General features: G+C 43.1%; 1 protein-coding gene across 1 annotated transcript; it reads left to right on the forward strand.

The window, feature by feature from the left end:
• Positions 1 to 14,375: 14,375 nt before the first annotated feature.
• LOC132583551 (olfactory receptor 10A7-like) lies at positions 14,376 to 15,350 on the forward strand. The gene has a single exon (XM_060255177.1). It carries the CDS (start codon positions 14,376 to 14,378, stop codon positions 15,348 to 15,350), a length of 975 nt encoding a protein of 324 aa, XP_060111160.1.
• The last annotated feature ends 4,945 nt before the right edge of the window (positions 15,351 to 20,295 follow it).

The following is a 20,295-nucleotide window of genomic DNA, read 5'->3' on the forward strand; positions in this document are numbered from 1 at the left end:
CCAGCAGTTATGCCACAGGGATGGGGCTCACTCCTGGGATCACCGTACTGTGCCAGCATAGAAGAGCACCACGAAAAAGAGAGACCCTCCAAGCACTGGGGTGCCAAGAGAGGAAGCCTTCCTTGGAACAGAAAGAAGCCCCCGCTAGCTGGGTCCTCAATGGCCAGAGGCAGCAGGGGTCTTGGAATCTGAGGGGGGGGGCAGTTCATTCCAGGAGAGTGGGAAGGAGGCTTCACTTTTGTTTGGTCAGAGAGACTAGCAGGAAGAGACTTTGAATTGGCACTGTGTGTGTGTGGGGGGGGGGGAGAAACCTACATTCAGCTGAATTCCTCTGGAAGGTTTACTGAGTTATACAAATGAGGGAGGGGGTGCTGTTGCTTTACTTGAAAAGCAGAGAAAGTAGGGGCCTGGCTCCCCCCCCAAAAAAAAAAATACTGCTGTGGGCTCTGCTAAAAATGAAATCCTGACTATGGCCCTAGAGTTAGGTTAACCTTTCCCAATTGCGTCTCCCTCAGAGTACTCAGTGATACATCATCATTGGTCTGAAGGTAAGGAGATAGTGACACTGTTTATCCCTTTAGCACTCTATCCCCTTTACACTGTGTGACATCAAGAACACTAGTGGTTTTGAAGCTGTGTACCTAATGTTGGGATTGAAAGACATGTCACTATTAGTTTAACACCACCACTCCCCCCCCCCCAGTTCAGCAGTCTCACAGCCTGAGTTGATAGGGAAGAAGAAGAAGATATTGGATTTATATCCCACCCTAAACTCTGAATCTCAGAGCAGTCACAATCTTCTTTACCTTCCCTGACCCACAACAGACACACTGTGAGGTGGGTGAGGCTGAGAGAGCTCTTACAGCAGCTACCCTTTCAAGGACAACTCCTACAAGAGCTATGGCTAACCCAAGGCCATTCCAGCAACTGCAAGTTGTTAACAAATAAAGTATACAGGGTTTACCCTATATAACAAAAGGGGATCTTTATTCAGATACACTGGGAAGAACACCCTTCAGAGAGAAAAACACCAGACTTCAGGTTCTGAAATATATTGTAAATTTATTTAAATCTTAGTTACTGCAGCATTTTAACAGGAGTACATGATTACATGATTTCATAGACTCATGGGTGTGTGGGTGTTTACATGACCCATGGTTAAATGATTCTTAGTTACATGATTACAATCTTTCCTATGCTTAAATCCCTTAACCTATTCCATTTAGTAAAAGCAAAGCCATTGTAAAGATAGCAAAGAGCATCCCATCCTCACCTCTCCTTTGGCTTCAGGTCAATGCAGAAGTATGTAGAGGGGTCTTGCTTCTCAGGAGGCTTCTCCTAGACTCACTGCTAACTAGCTAACAAACTAATCAACCACACCCTCCTTGATGGGTCCAATTATACCTTTCCCACCATCCACCTTTTCCCTCTCTGTCCAGCCAAAACTCAGGAAACCTCCCCCCCTCCTTGACCTATCCAATCAGAACCCAGAAAGTGCCCCTTTCCTTCTATTCAATCAGAAGCCAACAAGTCAAACCCCGTCACTCTTGGTCAAAAAGTAAAAAACCTTTGTTACATAAGAAAACCCCTTGTTATTGCCAAATACTAATTGATACCAGATGACCACTGAACCTAACTGAACCAAAAGGGCAAAAACCCATTGGGACTAACTGGGACAAACTCTTCCCATAAGCCTGAGAACCCTATCTCACCCTTTTTAATCAATACCTTGATACCTATAAAGCATAATATCATATTGTATAGTAAAATCATACACAATCAATATAAAATCCCACACGTGAGACCAAGAATACTACCCATATGTGAATAATCAGGAATATGTGTAAAATCAGGAACATATATATGAAAAGAAAGAGATACATATGTGTGTGTATACATTCTACTTTGTCCTACATAATTCCCTAACCATTAGACGTCCACTATAGCCCTTTAGCCTATTTGGGAGGGAAGTCTAACAAATCCACTTACTAAAAATCCCCTTCTCTATGTCCAGCCTGAATTTCTGACAGGTTTTCTCCTCTCTTGGCAATCTCTCTCCCACTCCCTCTTTTCTCCAATTCATCACAAGTGGAATGATTATTATAGAAACCACTCTATGCATCTTCCCTATCCCCTCTCATTCCCTTCCCAACAGATATAGATAAGCATCCATAGTCTATAGAATTCAAGCCATTAGGCAGCATTCAAGCTGTTTGGCAGCATTCCTTCACACTGGGATGCATAGCAATTGCTCCCTATAAGGGCATTGACAAAAGTTCCTTTCTGTAATGAGTAACAGTTGTTGTTTTTCAACTTCAAATGACTCAAGTCACAATGTTCTGAAAAGATGTTCTGAAAGCAATGCATTGGGACCATCAACTTTGTTTACCACATATTTGAACGACCGCGTTGTACAGCCAGGCATTCCAAAACAGTCCAGTCAGCCACTAATCAGTACCAGATGTATTCTTTCCCAGAAAGGTCATTCAGCCATTCGGGCCTTCATTTTTACACAGACAATCATAGTATAGCAACATTATATATATAAATCCAACAAAGTGGAGGAGTGGGGAATCAAACCCAGTTCTTCCAGATAAGAGTCTGCACACTTAACCACTATACCAAACTGGCTCTCTTAGGTGATCTTAGGACTTTTGAGGCTGTCTTATCAGGAACCGCTCAAGATTTTATGACCTTCTTGGCAACCATGGGCCTGTTTCAGGTAATAACTGGTTCTACACATTGTACAGGCAATACTCTTGATCTGGTATTTTGATGGTTGGGAGGAATGTGATTTGAAGATAAAGGAATTGATGATGGTTCCTTTATCAACGATAGATCATTTTCAGGTTTACACTGTCAGGGATACCAAGACTAGGCAGGGGTGGTGGATCTATTAAAATGATCCACTCCCAAAGCCAGATGGATACAAATGGCTTTCTGATGGATCTTGAAGATTTTTATGTTAGTATATATTTTGTGCCTTTCAATACGCTGGATGACCTCTAGAATGAAGAAATCACCCTGGGTGATTGACGTAACCATTTCTAGGTACCTATGGACAATGAAGGACAAGGTGTCAAGCATTGTATACTTATTCTCTGTTAAAGTATTCAGATTTTAAAAATGGTTACTAACCCTGAATTAAACCTATGCACATCAAAGTAGCAACCCCCACCTTTCTTCTTTTGCTTTTACTAACAGATGCAGGAATGTTCTCTTTGAAGATAAGACCTCCTGGGAAACATTCTCAGGCTCCGACAGGCCTGAACCCAGGATGTGCTAGCCGCAATATAGATAAGGAGTCTAGCTTGTGAATTTCACACATTAATGTAGAATTGTTTATAGAACCTTTGATGTGCCATTTTAAAACATGTATTCTAGTATTACAAACTATCAGTTCCAATCTCCTGCTTGACTGAGCCAACATGGATTATAAATAAACCTAACTTTGTTTCAAAACCCAAGGACTGGTTATTTTGAAATCTCATGCTTCACATTTTGGAACTGATCCTTTATTAACAGTTCATCTCACCTGGTAACTTTTAAGCCAGATAGCTGAAAAAGCACCAGATAACAGAACCTATCGATCCATTCGAAGGAGTAGAGGCGCGGACCGCCCCCCCCCCCGGCACATCATTGGGACTCGGAGAGTCAGGGGGCGCGGATAGCCTCTGCACATACAACAATTGTTCATGACCCCTCAGAAGTGGGAACCACGCACCTCCACGGCATTGATGGATGAAGCACCAGCACGCCACAAAATCATCCTGTCAAGACCGGCACGAGGAGGCAGAGGTGGTGGGAATCCCGAGGAAAGATGGGAAGACTGCCCCATGAGAGACGAGGACGAGCGGGGTGGACCCCGGCCAGAGGAAGGCCGTCCAGCTGGGTCCGAGTCAGAGGAGGAAGATGGGGACAACCTGAAAGAACCAGACATCCTGGAGACCGTGAGAGGGGAGATGACTACCATGGCAAGGAAACTATGGGACGAGATCCAAGCTAATGCCACCTTCATGGCGCAAGAGATGCAGAGGCAGATCAAACGGCTGCTGAGGTGCAACCCAGGGAGGGCCCCGTTGGCTCCACCAGTTGCACTGGCACCAGCACCACCGGTACCACTGGCTGTGCTGGCACCCCAAGTGCCCCCAGTGGTACCTGGACAACCAGGAGGCCCCGCACCACCCCCAGGACCCCCGGCCCCTCGAGACTATGGGAGTGGTCGAGAAGTGGATGCTACCTTCGAAGGAGACCCAGAAGAAGTAGAGTATTTCACCATTCAAGCCAATAGTTACATGCACTATTGGGGAAATACATTCCCTGATGAATTCAGCCGAGTGGACTACCTAGGGTCGAAGCTGAAGGGAGCAGCAAGAAGATGGTACGTAAGCCTGTATGAGACGAGGGGCCCTGAGCTCGACACAGTGGCCGGGTTCCTGCAGGCACTACTGACTCAATATGAGGACCCCCTCTAAGAGACCCGGGCCATCACAGCCTTGTGCGAGATGTGGCAAGGGGTGAAATCTGTGCGTGAGTATGCAGCCGATTTCAGGGTCCACTCGGCCAAGGTTCGAGGGTGGAGTGATATGATGAAGATTGAAGAGTTCCAGAGAGGGCTGAATGTGAGCCTGCTGGACCGAGCCCTGCAGCAAGCCCGCCCTACCACCCTAGTGAGATGGGTACAGCTGGCAGGTGAAGTGGAGACTAACATGAAACTAGTAGCCCTCCAACACCAACTGCAACAAGGGGAAAAGGGGGGACGTGAGGCTTGGTCAGGGGCCAAGAGAGACGGGAAGAAGAGTGTGGCCCAGGGGGGGACACCCAAAACTCCCCCAGTGCGCAAATTCTTTTGATGTGGCAACCCAAACCACTTAGCGGCCAACTGCTCAGAGAAACCTCGAGCCCCCCCCCGACTCCGAAGCCAACAGCGGTGGGACCGAAGAAGACTTCAACCAGACCCAAGGAGTTGGTTCGGGGAAGCACCGCAATGTCGACTGTGCTAGATGAGGATATTATAGTTCTGGATGACTTCAGTGAGGGGTCTTGGGGAGCAGAGCCGGCAGAAAACGAGAGTGACCTGCACTGAAAGGTGCCGGGAGGCAGGTCGTGGATCTAACGGCACCATTGCGGGTGAGAGGAACTGGATCTTTATTTTTTGTACCATTGACATTGCTGAAGCTAAAACGTTTTATCCATGCCCGAGCCCTAATTGACTCAGTGCACAAGGGAGATTATTACACCAAAACTAGTGGATGCTTTGGGACTGGTGCAGAAGCCTCTGCCCCACCCAATCCAATTCGAAAAAATGGACGGGTCCGTAATGAGGGGGGAGCCTTGCGTAGAAGAGGCTCAAGGAGTACCTGTGGGAATAGAAAACCATTGGGACATAGAAATGTTCTGGATTGCCCCCTCATACTCATTTGACATAATATTGGGGGTAGGGTGGCTAGCTAAGCACCAACCAGACATACAATGGGGAGACCAAACAATAGACTTCACCGACAGAAGGTGCAAACACCATCACTGGTTGGGGGCCTGGGGGACTAATCCTCCCCCCAGGAATGAAAAAATGTGCATGTCGGTGGAAGAGATTCAATCCATCCCCAGAGAGTACAGAGACTTGCGCAGAGTGTTCAGTGAGGAGGAGGCGAATGAGCATCTCCCACATCGAAGCACGACTGCGCGATCGAACTAATCCCCAGCCAGGAGCTGCCTAAAGCCAAACTGTACTCCATGGGGTGGGCTGAGAAGGCAGAACTGAGAAAATTCATAGACAAAAACCTCAAAAGAGGCTTTATCCGGCCAGCCACTGCCCCACATGCTGCGTCGGTGCTTTTCCGGAAAAAGGACAGGAGCCTAGGCTTTGCACTGACTTTCGTGGGATAAATGGGATCTCAATGTCCAACGCATATCCCATTCCCCTGATCAAAGATCTCCTGAGTACAGTGTCTGAAGGATCCATTTTCACAAAACTGGACCTGAGGGATGCGTACTTTAGAGTATGGATCAAATAGTGGGACGAATGGAAGACCGCATTCAACACACCAATGGGGCAGTTCGAGTACCTCATGATGCCTTTTGGATTACAGGGGGCTCCAGGAGTGTTTATGAACTTCATCAACGAGGTCCTGAGAGAGTACCTGTATAAGGGGGGGTCTACCTGGATGACATCGTTATCCATTCCAAAGACATGGCTTCCCATGTGCAGTTAGTGAGGAAGGTGCTCTCCATCTTGTAGGAGCACAAGTTGTTTGCTAAACTATCCATGTGTGAATTCCATCAAACCGAGCTTGGTTATCTAGGATTCAGAGTTTCCGGGAAGGGACTGGCCATGGATCCCGCTAAAATACAGGCAGTATTAGATTGGGCACCCCTGAGGACACGTTTACAATCTTTCCTCAGGTTCGCAAATTTTTATAGAACCTTCATTCAGGGGTTCGCCCAGGTGATGTTACCCCTGACGGACTTGCTTAAGACCAAAGGGAAGGGGCCGGAGGCGAAAAAGCCGGGGGCGAAACTGGCATGGAATCCTGCCTGCCAAAAAGCATTCAAGAAACTTAAACGATTGTTCATGAGTGAACCAGTGTTAAGCCATCCCGATGAACTTAAGCCCTTTGTGGTTCAATGCGACGCCTCCGACGTGGCTGTAGGAGCCATATTAATGCAAAAGGATTCTGAAGGGAGATTATGACCATGTGCCTACATCTCTTAAAAAATTCTCACCTGAGCAGCGCAATTGGTCGGTGTGGGACAAGGAGGCGTTTGAAGTGACTTTTGCATTAAAAACATGGTGGTCCTGGTTGGAGGAAGCGAGGGTGCCATTTGAAATCTGGACTGACCATAAGAACTTAGAAGCATTGCCTGGTCGGAGGAAATTAACTGAAAAACAGATCTGGTGGGTGGGATTCTTTGCAAAGTTCGACTTCACTCTGAGACATATACCTGGGGCAAAAAAAATTCTTGGCTGACGCGCTGTCCAGACTGCCCTAACACAAGAGTCAGAGGGAGGAAGTGGTGGACTCCATCATCCCTCCCAGTGCAGTGGCCTGCGCCGTGACTACCCGGTCAGGGAAGAAAAAGGGAGCGCCAGAACCATGGGGGGGGGGGGCAATAGACTAATAGAGGAAACAGAACGGGAAGGCGAGAAAAAGCCATAAGTGTTGATTAAAGGGACTGGGGTTATTTGGTACCACGATTGGAAACTATATGTCTCCAAAGTGCTGTGGCTAGAAGTTTTGCAACATTGTCACAGCAACAAACTATCTGGCCACTTTGGATATGTGAAAATGTTACACCTAGTCAAAAGGCAATTTTGGTGGCCTCAAATGAAAAAAGACATTTCAGAGTTTGTAACTACTTTCCCAGTGTGCATAATGGCAAAAAGGTGTGGCCGACCCCCCCCCCCCCCCCCCAGTCTCCTTCAACCCACTCAAACTGCAGAACAGCCATGGTCCATGGTGTCTATGGACTTTATAGTGGAACTGCCAGTTTCTCAGGGCAGGACTGTAATATTGGTAGTAGTAGACACTTTCTCGAAGCAAGCGCATTTTATTCCATTCAAGAAACTGCCCACAGCAAAAAAACTTGCGTACTTATTTTTCCAACACATTGTTAAAGTCCACTCCTTCCACGATAAGGTCATTAGCGACCACGGGCCGCAATTCGTTGCCAACTTCTGGCGGGAGTTCTGCAAGTTAACAGGCATGGAACAGGGGTTGAGTTCCGCCTACCACCCTCAGATGGACGGACAGATGGAACGCGTAAACACGCTTCTAGAACAATACTCACGGTGTTATGTGAACTATCAACAGACTAATTGGGTGGAACTATTGCCATTTGCAGAATATGGATACAATAATAGTCTCCATAGCTCAACCAAAGCATCCCCATTTAAAATCATGAATGGTTATGAAGGAAAGCCATTTCCCCTGTTGCCGAGGGGAAACGGAACTGAACCCCCCTCTTCTTGTCAGCAATTGTGGGAGACTCTGGGGAAGGGATGGGCTATAATTCAAGAAAACTTGGAAGCAGCCAAACAGGACTATAAAGCACACTATGGCAAAAAGCATACTCCAGAGTGGAACTTTAAAAGGGAGAAACTGTGTTTTTATCTACAAAGAACCTTCCCTTGCCACAAACCTCCAGGAAGCTGGCTTATAAATATCTGGGACCCTTTAAAATAAAGATAGTAATAAACAAAGTGACAGTAGAATTAGAGTTACCAAAACCATTTAGTAAAATTCATCCTGTTTTCCATTGCAGCCTTCTTTGGTGAGATCCGGGGGCTATGAGTTGGCACCCTCACCCGCCGGAGCCAAAACCTATTCAGGTGAAGGGTCAGAGTCACCATGAGGTGCAAGAGATATTGGATGCAAGAGAGAAAAGAGGGGTGTTATACTTCCTAGTACTCTGGAAGTATTTCCCCCCGAGTTGTGATGAATGGGTAAAAGCATCCGACCTCCAGGCCCCGCTCCTCCTCAAAAGATTTTACCTGCTGCACCCAGACAAACCCCGAGCAAGAGCTTAGGAGGGGGCAGTATGTCAAGCATTGCATATTTATTCTCTGTTATAGTATTCAGATTTTAGAAATTGTTACTAACCCTGAATTAAAGCTAAGCACATCAAAGTAGCAACCCCCACCTTTCTTCTTTCGCTTTTACTAACAGATGCAGGAATGTCCTCTTTGAAGATAAGACCTCCTGGTACACATTCTCAGGCTCCGCCAGGCCTCAACCCAGGATGTGCTAGCTGCAATATAGATAGGGAGTTTAGCGTGTGAATTTCACATGTGAATGTAGAATCGTTTATAGAACCTTTGATGTGCCATTTTAAAACATGTATTCTAGTATTACAAAGTATCAGTTCCAATCTCCTGCTCGACTGAGCCACATGGATTATCAATAAACCTAACTTTGTTTCAAAACCCAAGGACTGGTTATTTTGAAATCTCATGCTTGACACAAGGGAGACTTTAGTAGGTGGCAATCCTTCCTATTAGTCTCTCCAGGATCCTTAATTTACATTTTCTGGAAGAAATGCCTCACATCCCGATTGGCTGGTTCTAAGAGAATGGCCAATCAGAATGCTGGCATCAGGATACTGGAGAGTAATGGAATCAATTTTGGGGGAAACTCTCTGACACTGTAGAATTTTCACCCAAATTGCTAGAGCATCCCCTCACAAAACCATATAGTTTCCCCAAAATTGTTAGACTGTCTCCACATGACATGCCTGGCATGACAACATCACTTCTGGGTGATGTAATCACACTCTGCATACTGCACATTACAGAGCTCTTTGGGGGTCAGGATCCCCTTGGCGGCCTGCTCTGTGCAGGTGGGTTGGAGTCCTCAAAACTGGGGGAAACCCCACCTCCAGTGGGAGCTTGAAAAGTGTAGTACAGCTTGCATTACTTTTGTCCATGCAGGTTCCACAATTCCCAGCAGAGCCTTTGCGGATGGCCAAAGAGTATATTTCCTCTCCTTTTACCAGAAGAAAAGCTGGCTATATCTAGCCCAACGTACAGATTTTCCAATGTTAATATGAGCTGGACTCACATGGTCTATATACAGTGAATTTTCCTGACACACACATGGTAGATACTGATAGCTCTGATAAAGTCAATTTATCTGCTGTGCAGAAGAAGGGAAAGACTGAATAGATTCACTTGTCCCTCACCTCAAAGATGTGATAACCACTACTATTGGTCAGTGAACTGCATGCTTTCCTAGTTAGTTAGAAAGCACTTTTTTTATTCCAAGTAGCACATGTTTGCACATAGTACCAGAAGCTGATGTAATATTAGTAAGTGACAGTAGTAGAAGAAGAAGATATTGGATTTATATCCCTCCCTCCGCACCAAAGAGTCTCAGAGCGGCTCACAATCTCCTTTACCTTCCTCCCCCACAACAGACACCCTGTGAGGTGGGTGGGGCTGGAAAGGGCTCTCCCAGCAGCTGCCCTTTAAAGGACAACCTCTGCCAGAGCTATGGCTTACCCAAGGTCATGCTAGCAGGTGCAAGTGGAGGAATGGAGAATCAAACCCAGTTCTCCCAGAAAAGAGTCCACGCACTTAACCACTACATCAAACTGGCGCTACACCAAACCACTACACCAAACAGTCACACATATCCTTTTCCATTTATCTCCAGTCTCCAGCAACATCATGATCAACAAGTCCAGATCTAGAGTCTAGAAGTTTATTCATGGTCAAGACCGGCATTTCACATTTAAACAAGTCCAGATCATTTTAGTATGTAAAAGATGTATATGAAGAACCAATTTGGTGTCATAGTTTGTGTACTGGACCTGAGAAACCTGTCTTCAAATCACCACTTCAAATCACCTCTTTAGGTCAGTGACTTACTTTCAGTCTAATCTACTTCACAAAGTTGTTGTGATGACAAAATGAATTCTTCTCACTCATCCAGCCAGGGAAATGGGACCCACTGAACCTTCTGCATTTATACATTTGTCAAATTTCTGCATTTGTACAATTATTAAAGCTTACATGAAGGAGCGTCTTTGCCTCCTGCAGCTTCTCCACTGAATCACATTGCGACTCAGTTAATTTTTGTCCTGCAGACCTGGGAATAAACTTTCTCAGGTCAGAAAAGACCAATATAGGTAGGAGACTTCTTCCCCAACTGTCACTCTTACAACTTTAGGGTTTGTAGAATCTTTCGGGATCAAGTGCCGTGTTCTACTGGAGAAAGTTTTCCTTCCAGACGTTTCGTTCTCAGCTGCGGAGAACATCCTCAGTGGCGTTGCAGCTGGAGCAGGAGCTCAGACCTTCTTGGCTGCTGTGCATTGAGTGGGGCCAGGGCTGCTGGAGAGCTGCTATTTGTAGGCTGGAGGGGGTGTGATGAAAGGGCAATTGTTTTGTGGATGTGCCTATTGTTTGGTGGGGTTTCCTGGAAGGGTAGTAATAAGGAAACTGGCTGTTGAATGTGACCATTGTTCTGTGTTAATTGCTGGGAAGGTTGGAAGGGGTTTGAAGATAAGGAAGATGGTTGTTGACTGTGCTGATTGTTCTGTGGAACAATCAACCAGCAAATTCCACAGAACAATCAGCACAGTCAACAACCATCTTCCTTATCTTCAAACCCCTTCCAACCTTCCCAGCAATTAACACAGAACAATGGTCACATTCAACAGCCAGTTTCCTTATCACTACCCTTCCAGGAAGCCCCACCAAACAATGGGCACATCCACAAAACAATTGCCCTTTCATCACACCCCCTCCAGCCTACAAATAGCAGCTCTCCAGCAGCCCTGGCCCCACTCAATGCACAGCAGCCAAGAAGGTCTGAGCGCCTGCTCCGGCTGCAACGCCACTGAGGATGTTCTCCGCAGCTGAGAACAAAACGTCTGGAAGGAAAACTTTCTCCAGTAGAACACGGCACTTGATCCTGAAAGATTCTACAAACCCTAATGATGTTACCAGCCGTGAAAACCTGAATTCTTTGATAACTCTTACAACTCATCTGTCTGACGGCTTTTTCCATAGGAGTCCCACAATGCTTAGCATAGCCTTTCCAGGGGTTAGAGAAGATCTCCTTCCTTTTTCACCAGCTGGTTGGATACCAACTAACATATTTAATGAGTCCAGGATTGAAGAGTTTTAAAGATAATAACCAATATTTGAATTGAATGTGAATGAACCATCTGATAAAATAAAATGTTATTTCTTACTTTTTTTTACATTCTGTAAGTTTTAAAAAGTAAACTTTAATAAGAAAACTCTGAGGTTGGAATGGAACATAGCTGCCGAGATCATTATGACGTTCATTAGAAACCTCTAGGCTTCTATCCCTTGGGGACAGTTTTCAGTGTTCTGAAAGAGAGTTCTCAAATCAGCCTGTCCATCCTTTAGAGTGGGGGCATTTATGAACTGAGAGTAAAATGGAAGAATTATAATTCCCATTTTCAATCAGAAATGTTGTGAGGAAATAAAAAAAAAATTCTACGGTTTTCAGTTTTTGCTTTTACCCTTGAACATCAGAATACATAGAAGCCATCGGTTGTGCTTTTTCAATTTCCAGGTAATATTAGAGCTTGTTTTTTTTTTAAGAATTAGCAATCGAGGCACCTATGGTTAATTGCTTTCTTTTCTATGGTAAGTAAAGCATATAATTTTACAAGGACAAATTCCATGACTCTTAATGTACAACTATATCTATCTGTCTGTTTGCTGAGATTGTGAACATCCTGCCTACTTATGTAGCCAGTATACCTTCCCTGCTATTGCATTTAGTTCTGGATCACACCAAAGCTAAGCACTTATATATTTCAGTTATCTATATATTTTTTTTTAAATTTCAGTTATCTCTATTAACTGTTAAGCATTTTTAAAAAATATCTCCACTTAAATTCATTAGGAATTTCAATTATTTGACTTTGGCTAGATTTTTCCCAGACAAAAAAAGTTTCATGCCAGCAGCAAGTGCAATTGTTTTCTGATAACCTTATGTTCCTTTAAGTATGTTTTGGATGTTGTCAAAGCTAATTCCATTTATGTGTAATCTAAGGGTGAACAAAAACTACTGGATCTATTTTCATTGTATGATTTCAAACTGTAAAAAAGTTGTACAAATTCTATCAATTCCAAAAGGCAATTAAACTTTCCAGTGTTTAGGAAGTCACTATATAAATGTGTAGCATTTGCTGAATTGTGCCAAATTAAACATTAATTAGGTTGTTGGATTCAAATTTTCCTACCAAAATCCAACTTCTTTTCCCCTTTGGGTACTGAAACATTCTCGAGTTTACTCAGTCCACATAAACCCTTTTTGTAGGGTCCCCTCCTTTGACAAATTTACAGTTGTGGGGGATTTTTTTAAATGTGTGAAGAGCCCTAACTGTTCTGTGAGTGGCCTTTCCCCCCAGAAATTGAACATTATCAAAATGGGGGCATGGGAATGAGCTAGTGCCTTTACTGCTATTTATTCACAAATTGGACACCTGCGAAGGGGCACAGAGATTTTGGAAGTACCTCCCACCCTTCAAAATCTTTCCCTCATGAACACTTTGAGATTTCAGGATCTCAAAAACTGATTCTTCTGGGGTTTTTTAAACTGACTCTCACAATTGCCTCATCATCCAGTTACCCTTGGTCTCTCAATGGCTACTAGCCATGATGAATAAAGGGGAGTAAAGAGGAAGCAGACTTCTAAATACCAGTGGTCAACAGACATCATCAAGGGAAGTCCTTCTCTTTTAGTTTATCCTGCAGGGCAACTGGTTAGGCTCCTATGTGAAACAGGATGCTGGACTAGGGACCACTGGTGTCATCCAGCAGGTTTTTCTTCTTATGTTAACATTCTGACCCATCAGAAGATGATTTACTATTAATCTTTTTTAAATTTATTTTGGTTATTTTACAAAATCATATTTTTCAGCATAGCTTTTGGCAATCTAACTCTTGCTTGTGAGTGGCCTGTTTTTGCAGCTTTCATTGGCCACGTAAGATCAGGCAGTTTACTCTTAGATGGAGAAATGTTGTACTTATCAAGGTTAACTAAATCTCAGAGGTTTTAAGTGTCCACATTCTCAAAATATTATGTGTAACTTCATCCAAAAAGATCTTAATGCTGTTTTTTTGCAGTGAGCTCTTCAGAGCAGGTGGACTGTAGGGGTAACTTAGAAAGCATCCAGGGAAAGAAATATTGGTGTGTATGAAGGCTGCTTTAGAACCAGCTTTTGTGGGTTCTACACCCATAGTACCCTGTTGCCTAAGAATGTGTAATGAGTAGAGTATTCTTGGGCATTTGGGCATTTGGATATTATAAACTCTCTCTCTCTGTATTTGTATTTGTGTTTGTGTGTTTAGTTTCATATCTGATAAATTTACTGACAAAAAGGGGGTTTTGCTTACACATGGGGGTTTTTGGGGGGAGGGAAGAGATTAACTTTAAATGGATTAAACACAAGTAATATTTTTGTTAAAGGGCCCCATGGCACAGAGTGGTAGAGCTGTAGTACTGCAGTCCTAAGCTCTGCTCACGACCTGAGTTCGATCCCAGCGGAAGCTGGGTTCAGGTAGCCGGCTCAAGGTTGACTCAGTCTTCCATCCTTCCAAGGTCAGTAAAATGAGTACCCAGCTTGCTGGGGGGAAAGTGTAGATGACTGGGGAAGGCAATGGCAAACAACCCCATAAAAAGTTTGCTGTGAAAATGTTGTGAAAGCAACGTCAACCCAGAATCGGAAACGACTGGTGCACAGGGGACTAACTTTACCTTTAATATTTTTGTTGCAAAAAGTCTCTGGACTGCAGAAAATTAAAAAAAAAAAACAAATGCTAAATTAACTGTCATCATTTCTTCATTCAATTTATTAACAAAAACTACCCCTTTTCTGCTATCTGCTTCTTCCAGATGAAGAAAATCATTTCACCAAAACCAACCAACTTTACCGGAGTGACTGAATTTGTCCTTCTGGGTTTAACCAATCATCTTGAACTGCAGGTGTTGTTGTTCATTGTATTTCTCTTGGTATACATAATCATAATGGTGGGTAATTTGCTAATTTTCATTATGATCCTTGTAGACCCATCTCTTTACACACCAATGTATTTCTTTCTCAAGGTTCTCTCCTTCTTGGACATCTGCTACTCTTCAGTTACCCTCCCCAAAATGCTAGTGAATTTCCTGTCTGAGGACAAGAGAATTTCCTATATTGGCTGTGCTACTCAAATGTTCTTCCTGCTTTTCCTAGGGGCTTCAGAATGCTTCCTCTTGGCAGCTATGGCCTATGATCGGTATGTAGCCATATGCAAACCACTGATGTACATGACCATCATGAACGAGAAATTTTGCCTTTCACTAACAGTTCTGTCATGGTTCTTTGGCAATTTGGTATCTTTGCTTCAGACAGTTTGGGTTTTTACTCTGCCATTTTGTGGATCAGATAAAATCAACTATTTTTTCTGTGATATACCGCCCCTCATCAAACTTTCTTGCATTGACACTTCTTCATATGAGATGCAGCTCTTTACAGCAACAATCCTAGTTATTTTGACACCCTTTTCCTTCATTGTTGTGTCCTACCTTCTGATTATTTACAACATTTTAAAAATGGCAACAGTGGAAGGCCGTCAGAAAGCCTTCTCCACCTGCTCTTCACATCTCTTGGTGGTGACTTTGTACTATGGGAGTGGCAGCTTGGTCTACCTAAAGCCCAAATCCATTCATTCACAGGACAGTAACAAAGTGTTGGCTTTGATGTACACTGTCATCACCCCCATGTTGAACCCAATTATTTACAGTCTAAGGAACAAAGAGATCAGTGAGGCAATGAAGAGGATGGTGAACAAGGCAAAGAATCGAAAAATACTTTTCCATGGGACATAGGTTATTGATTATGGTTGTTTTGTATAATGTTAAGCTGGTGATATTTTTAAGTGCTATACAATTCCCAAAGTTCAAACAAGCATGAATATCCAGTTCATTTAGATACATTGGCTTGTATCCTACCATGCTGCTTAGTAAAGTTTGAAGCCTTCCTCTGGCATAAGGAGTCCTTAGAATTGAGAAAGTCACAAAAGCTGGAGGGAAATTCCTTTGGGAAACTTCTGTCTTTGCTGTGTAGAGTGATAGGATTCATATGCTCCCATTCGCCTTTCCAAAGTAGAAGTCAAATTCTTACCATTCAAGGACAGTAGCTGCCTTTACCACTTATCCCTATTTATTTTAAGAGACCAGGTCCCAAGGAGAAAATGGCTCTTTTGGAAGATGACCTCTATGTTGAGGTCCCACCCCTCCAAACCCCACTCTCCTGAGTTTCCATCCCCAGATCTGCAGGAATTCCCCAACCTGAAGTTGGCAACCTCACTACATACTGGGTGAGCAAAAAGGAGGAGGTAATATCAAAGTCCTCAAAAGACTTGTTTCTGATTGTTATAGCCCACCTTGCCTTTGCAAAGAAAGTAGGGATTTGGAGGCAGGGATTAATTGGTGGGCTTCAGGGTGCCCAGTTTTGAATTGGACATCCAGTATTTGCCATTTTTGTCCAGTAAATAAACTTAAAATAAAAAGGGGAGGCCACCACTGCAAAACCAGGAAGAAAAAAATTGTGCAGAGCAGAGCTTTTTTGTAGCAGGAACTCCTTTGCATATTAGGCCACACTCCCCTGATGTAGCCAATCCTCCAGGAACATACAGGGATCTTTTACAGGGCCTATTTAAGCTCTTGGAAGATTGGCTACATCAGGGGTGTGTGGCCTAATATGCAAAGGAGTTCCTGCTACAAAAAAAAGCCCTGGTGCAGAGAGAAATGGAATATTTGCTCCAATGTATGTCTGGGAACAGAATAAAGAAGATGGAGCTGCATAAAAAACATGTTGGGGCTGTTTAAACATTGAATATTCTGTATCATATCCTTCTGCATCATTTTTCTTCTGCATATATTGAAATGCTATTATATTAGGTAATATTCACAACAAGAGAATTTGGCAAAAAAAAGGCATATAAAAACAATGTGATGAGATCCCCTACTTCTCAGAGTTCCAAAAGACTGGTTCGGAAAACTCAAATATCAATCCACTTAGCGGTGTGTATTCAATAGATCCGCAAAGTACAGTCCACTGAGTCCCCAAAGCCAAGTCCAAATGAGGTTCCACAGTCAAGCTTCTTGTTTCATTGTTATGTATTTTGTCAATGGACAATATTCTTGTACACTGTTTATCAGACCTTCAAGCAATGTCCAGAACAAAAGACTGAATTGTCAAACTCTGGCTCCGGCAGAAGTCAAATAAGCAAATAATTTAACTCAGAGGACAAAGATTAACTGTGTAAGGATACAATATTACACAGAATTTGGAATGGAAAGGTCTTAAGAGAGCCAGTGTAGTATCATGGTTAGAGTGCTGGAGTAGAATCCAGAAAACCCAGGTTCAAATTTCCACTCTACCATGAAAATTTCCTGGGTGACCTTGTTCCTTTCTGAAGTACTGTGGGTTATAATAGTATAAAATCTTACAATACCAGAATTTCATCATGTATCCTCATTGGATGCTTCTTTCATTCTAATTAATATATTTCATTGCACATATGGTAAAAAAGTCTCTTGAGCCAAGTGTGTAAGGAAATTTTCAGCAGATGTGAAGGGCAAATTTACTGATCTGAAATGTACAATACACATAAAAATCAAACCCATCAAAGCATTTATTTTATTTTATAGAAGAAGAAGAAGATGATGATGATGATATTGGATTTATATCCTGTCCTATACTCTGAATCTCAGAGTCTCAGAGTGGTCACAATCTCCTTTACCTCCCCCCCCCCGCCACAACAGACACCCTGTGAGGTGGGTGGGGCTGAGTGAAATCTTACAGCAGTTGCCCTTTCAAGGACAACTCCTACAAGAGCTATGGCTGACTAAAGGCCATTCCAGCAGCTTGTAGTGGAGGAGTGGGGAAACAAACCCAGTTCTCCCAGTTAAGAGTCCGCACATTATAATTTCCTTTCCACCCATTTCAGGGTCTCAAAGGTGATGAACACTTACAAAAATTAAACAAGATACAACATAGCTGTCACCAAATACAAACATTTCCAGTAATATATCTGGTTTAGGGGAAAAAAATTACTGAAGCCATGAGCTTGAATCTTGCCTGGACCACTTGTATGGGAGGCAACAAGGTACTTATATGGATTGTCCCAGATTTACTCTCTGAGATAGATAATAAGACCTCAGCTAGTAGATACTGGAAAATACTCTTCTCTCCCTGAAACTCTGAAGAGTTGCTGCCATTCAGAATAAACAATACCAAATTAGGTGGACCAATTGCATGACTTACTGTAAGGTGGCCTTAAGGATGTATATAAAATGTTTATAAATTATTTAAATATGTATTTATTTATTTCTGTACATTTATATCCTTCTCCTCCCGAAACAGCTTGGAGCAGCTTCCGACAATATTAAAATCACAACAATAAATACAGTAAAAATAATTACATATCAGTAAAATCATATACTATACTATAAAACAGGCATCATATTCAACAGACTACAGTCAATAAAATTATTGTTTATTCAATGTTTATAAATGAAAATAGTATGTAAAATATACATGAGATAGATAATTCATCTCTATCTAATGGTTGGACACTAAGGTTATTTGCCCTCCCTTCCCCCCCAGGGACATGTTACACTTGAGCTTAGATAGCCCAAACAACTCTTGGGGCATTACCAGATTATGGGGGGAAAGAGGCTAGAGGCTGCCTTCTTCTGGCTGTTGCATTATGTTTACTAAATTAGATTATGTTTAATAAATGATTAGTATGCAGTAGGGCTGCCAGGCCTCCCACTGACAGTTGTTTTTACCTGCCACCATTCCAAGCAGTATGGAGATAAAATTTAAAATGAAAAACAAACCAGCAATGTGGTAACCCTAGATTTAGCAGCCTGAGTAATGGGCCCTAGTGAAGAGATATGTTCCCAGCAGTATATCTTGTGCAGGACTGTTTTTGAAGCAGGAACTCCTTTGCATATTAGGTCACACACCCCTGATGTAGCCAATCCTCCAAGACAGGGCTCTAAGTACTTTAAGCTCTTGGAGGATTGGCTACATCAGAGGTGTTTGGCCTAATATGCAAAGGTGTTTCTGCTACAAAAAGCCCTGATCTTGTGAAAGGTGGGATTGGTGAGATGCAGTTCCCAGACACCCAGACAGTGGTCACAGTTAATGAACTTCTAGTCCCCAGGGATCTGGGCTATCAGTGGCTTTTGATAAAGATAGACTGTGGTGGAATTCTAGCAGGAGCTCCTTTGCATATTAGGCCACACACACCTGATGTAGCTAATCCTCCAAGGGCTTACAAAAAAGAGCCTTGTAAGCTCTTGGAGGATTGGCTACATCAGGGGTGTGTGGCCTAATATGCAAAGGAGCTCCTGCTAGAATTCCACCCCTGATGATAGATATCCCATGATGTAGCAGCAACAACAACAACAACAACAACAACCATCATCATCATCATCATCATCATCATTATTATTATTATTATTTTATTTATAGTCCCCCCATCCCCCCATTAGGGGCTCAGAGTGGAGTACAGCAAATAGAAATCATAATACAGCAAATAAAATCATAATAAAACCAATTGCAACATTCATCAAAGTACAGCAAGATGATTCAGCAAGATGGCATGACAGCAAGGTGGTATAGCACAAAATAGTACCGCAATACAGCATCACAGTATAGTAGTACAGTAGAGCAGCAGAGCAGCAGAGCAGTAGGGGGGATAAATAGATGCCCGCTGCCTCATCCAAAGATCTGGTGGAACAGCTCCATTTTGCAGGCCCTACGAAAGGTCAGCAAGCCAGGTAGGGCCTGGATCTGCATAGGGAGCTGATTGTCATGAAAACATAAATGTGCACAATCAGCAAGGAGGAAAACACCAATTACACCAGCATTTGTAACATTCCTGTGCTCTTAGAAGCACAGCACAGAAATTTAGCCAGTTTCAATGATCTCAGAGTTATAAATGGATAAGGAAGAGAGTTTTACACCCATCAGATTGTCCTTCATGATTTTGAAGAAGAGGATCTAAGTAAATGGCATGAATATCACAGTAAAACATGCAATGCAGGATAACATGTTCAGCACTTTCTATATCCCTTGAGCCACAAACACAAAACCTATTGGGGAATGGAATTTTCTTAAACCTCCCATATAACACAGCAGAAGGAAGGACATTAAAATTAGCTAACATGAAGGCTCTATGAAGGTTAGGGGAAGTCAAGCAAGAAAGATATTCTGTCACGGTGCCACTAGAGGAGATTCCCCCACTTCAAAGGGGAACATAATGATAGACATCTACTTCCTCCAGTACCAGAGGCAGTATGCCTCTTTAAATCAGTTGCTTGGGAACACAAGCAGGATCATGTTGATGCAGTCTTCCTGTTTGTGGGCTTTCTAGAGGCATCTGGTTGGCCACTGCATGAACAGAATGTTGGATTAGATAGGCCTTTTAACTGATCCAGGATGGCTCTTCTTATGTTCTTACAATCCAATCCAGCTAGTTCTATGGAGCTATCACTCTCTATCTATATTCTTTCACATTCTCAGAACATTTGCTTCAGAACTGGTGTTCAATCCATCAGGCTCCTGAATTCTGCCAACTAAAAGTTGTAATGGTAAAAACTTGGTTCCAGTCAGATGATGTGAAAGAAATTTTCAGCTGCTGGTCAGTCCATAAGTGCCTGGATCAAGTGTTAGAGATCAGAAATCTAAGCCTTGGAAAGAAAGCCAGTTGGTTAGGAAACGTCCAGAATTCTATCACAACTACAGTTGCCAAGT

The sequence above is a fragment of the Heteronotia binoei genome, chromosome 15, assembly GCF_032191835.1.
Source record: "Heteronotia binoei isolate CCM8104 ecotype False Entrance Well chromosome 15, APGP_CSIRO_Hbin_v1, whole genome shotgun sequence".
Classification (NCBI taxonomy): Eukaryota; Metazoa; Chordata; class Lepidosauria; order Squamata; family Gekkonidae; genus Heteronotia; species Heteronotia binoei.

What these genes read in the sequence shown, in the direction of transcription:
- LOC132583551 (XM_060255177.1), top strand. Translation starts at nt 14,376, where the DNA reads ATGAAGAAAATCATTTCACCAAAACCAACCAACTTTACCGGAGTGACT.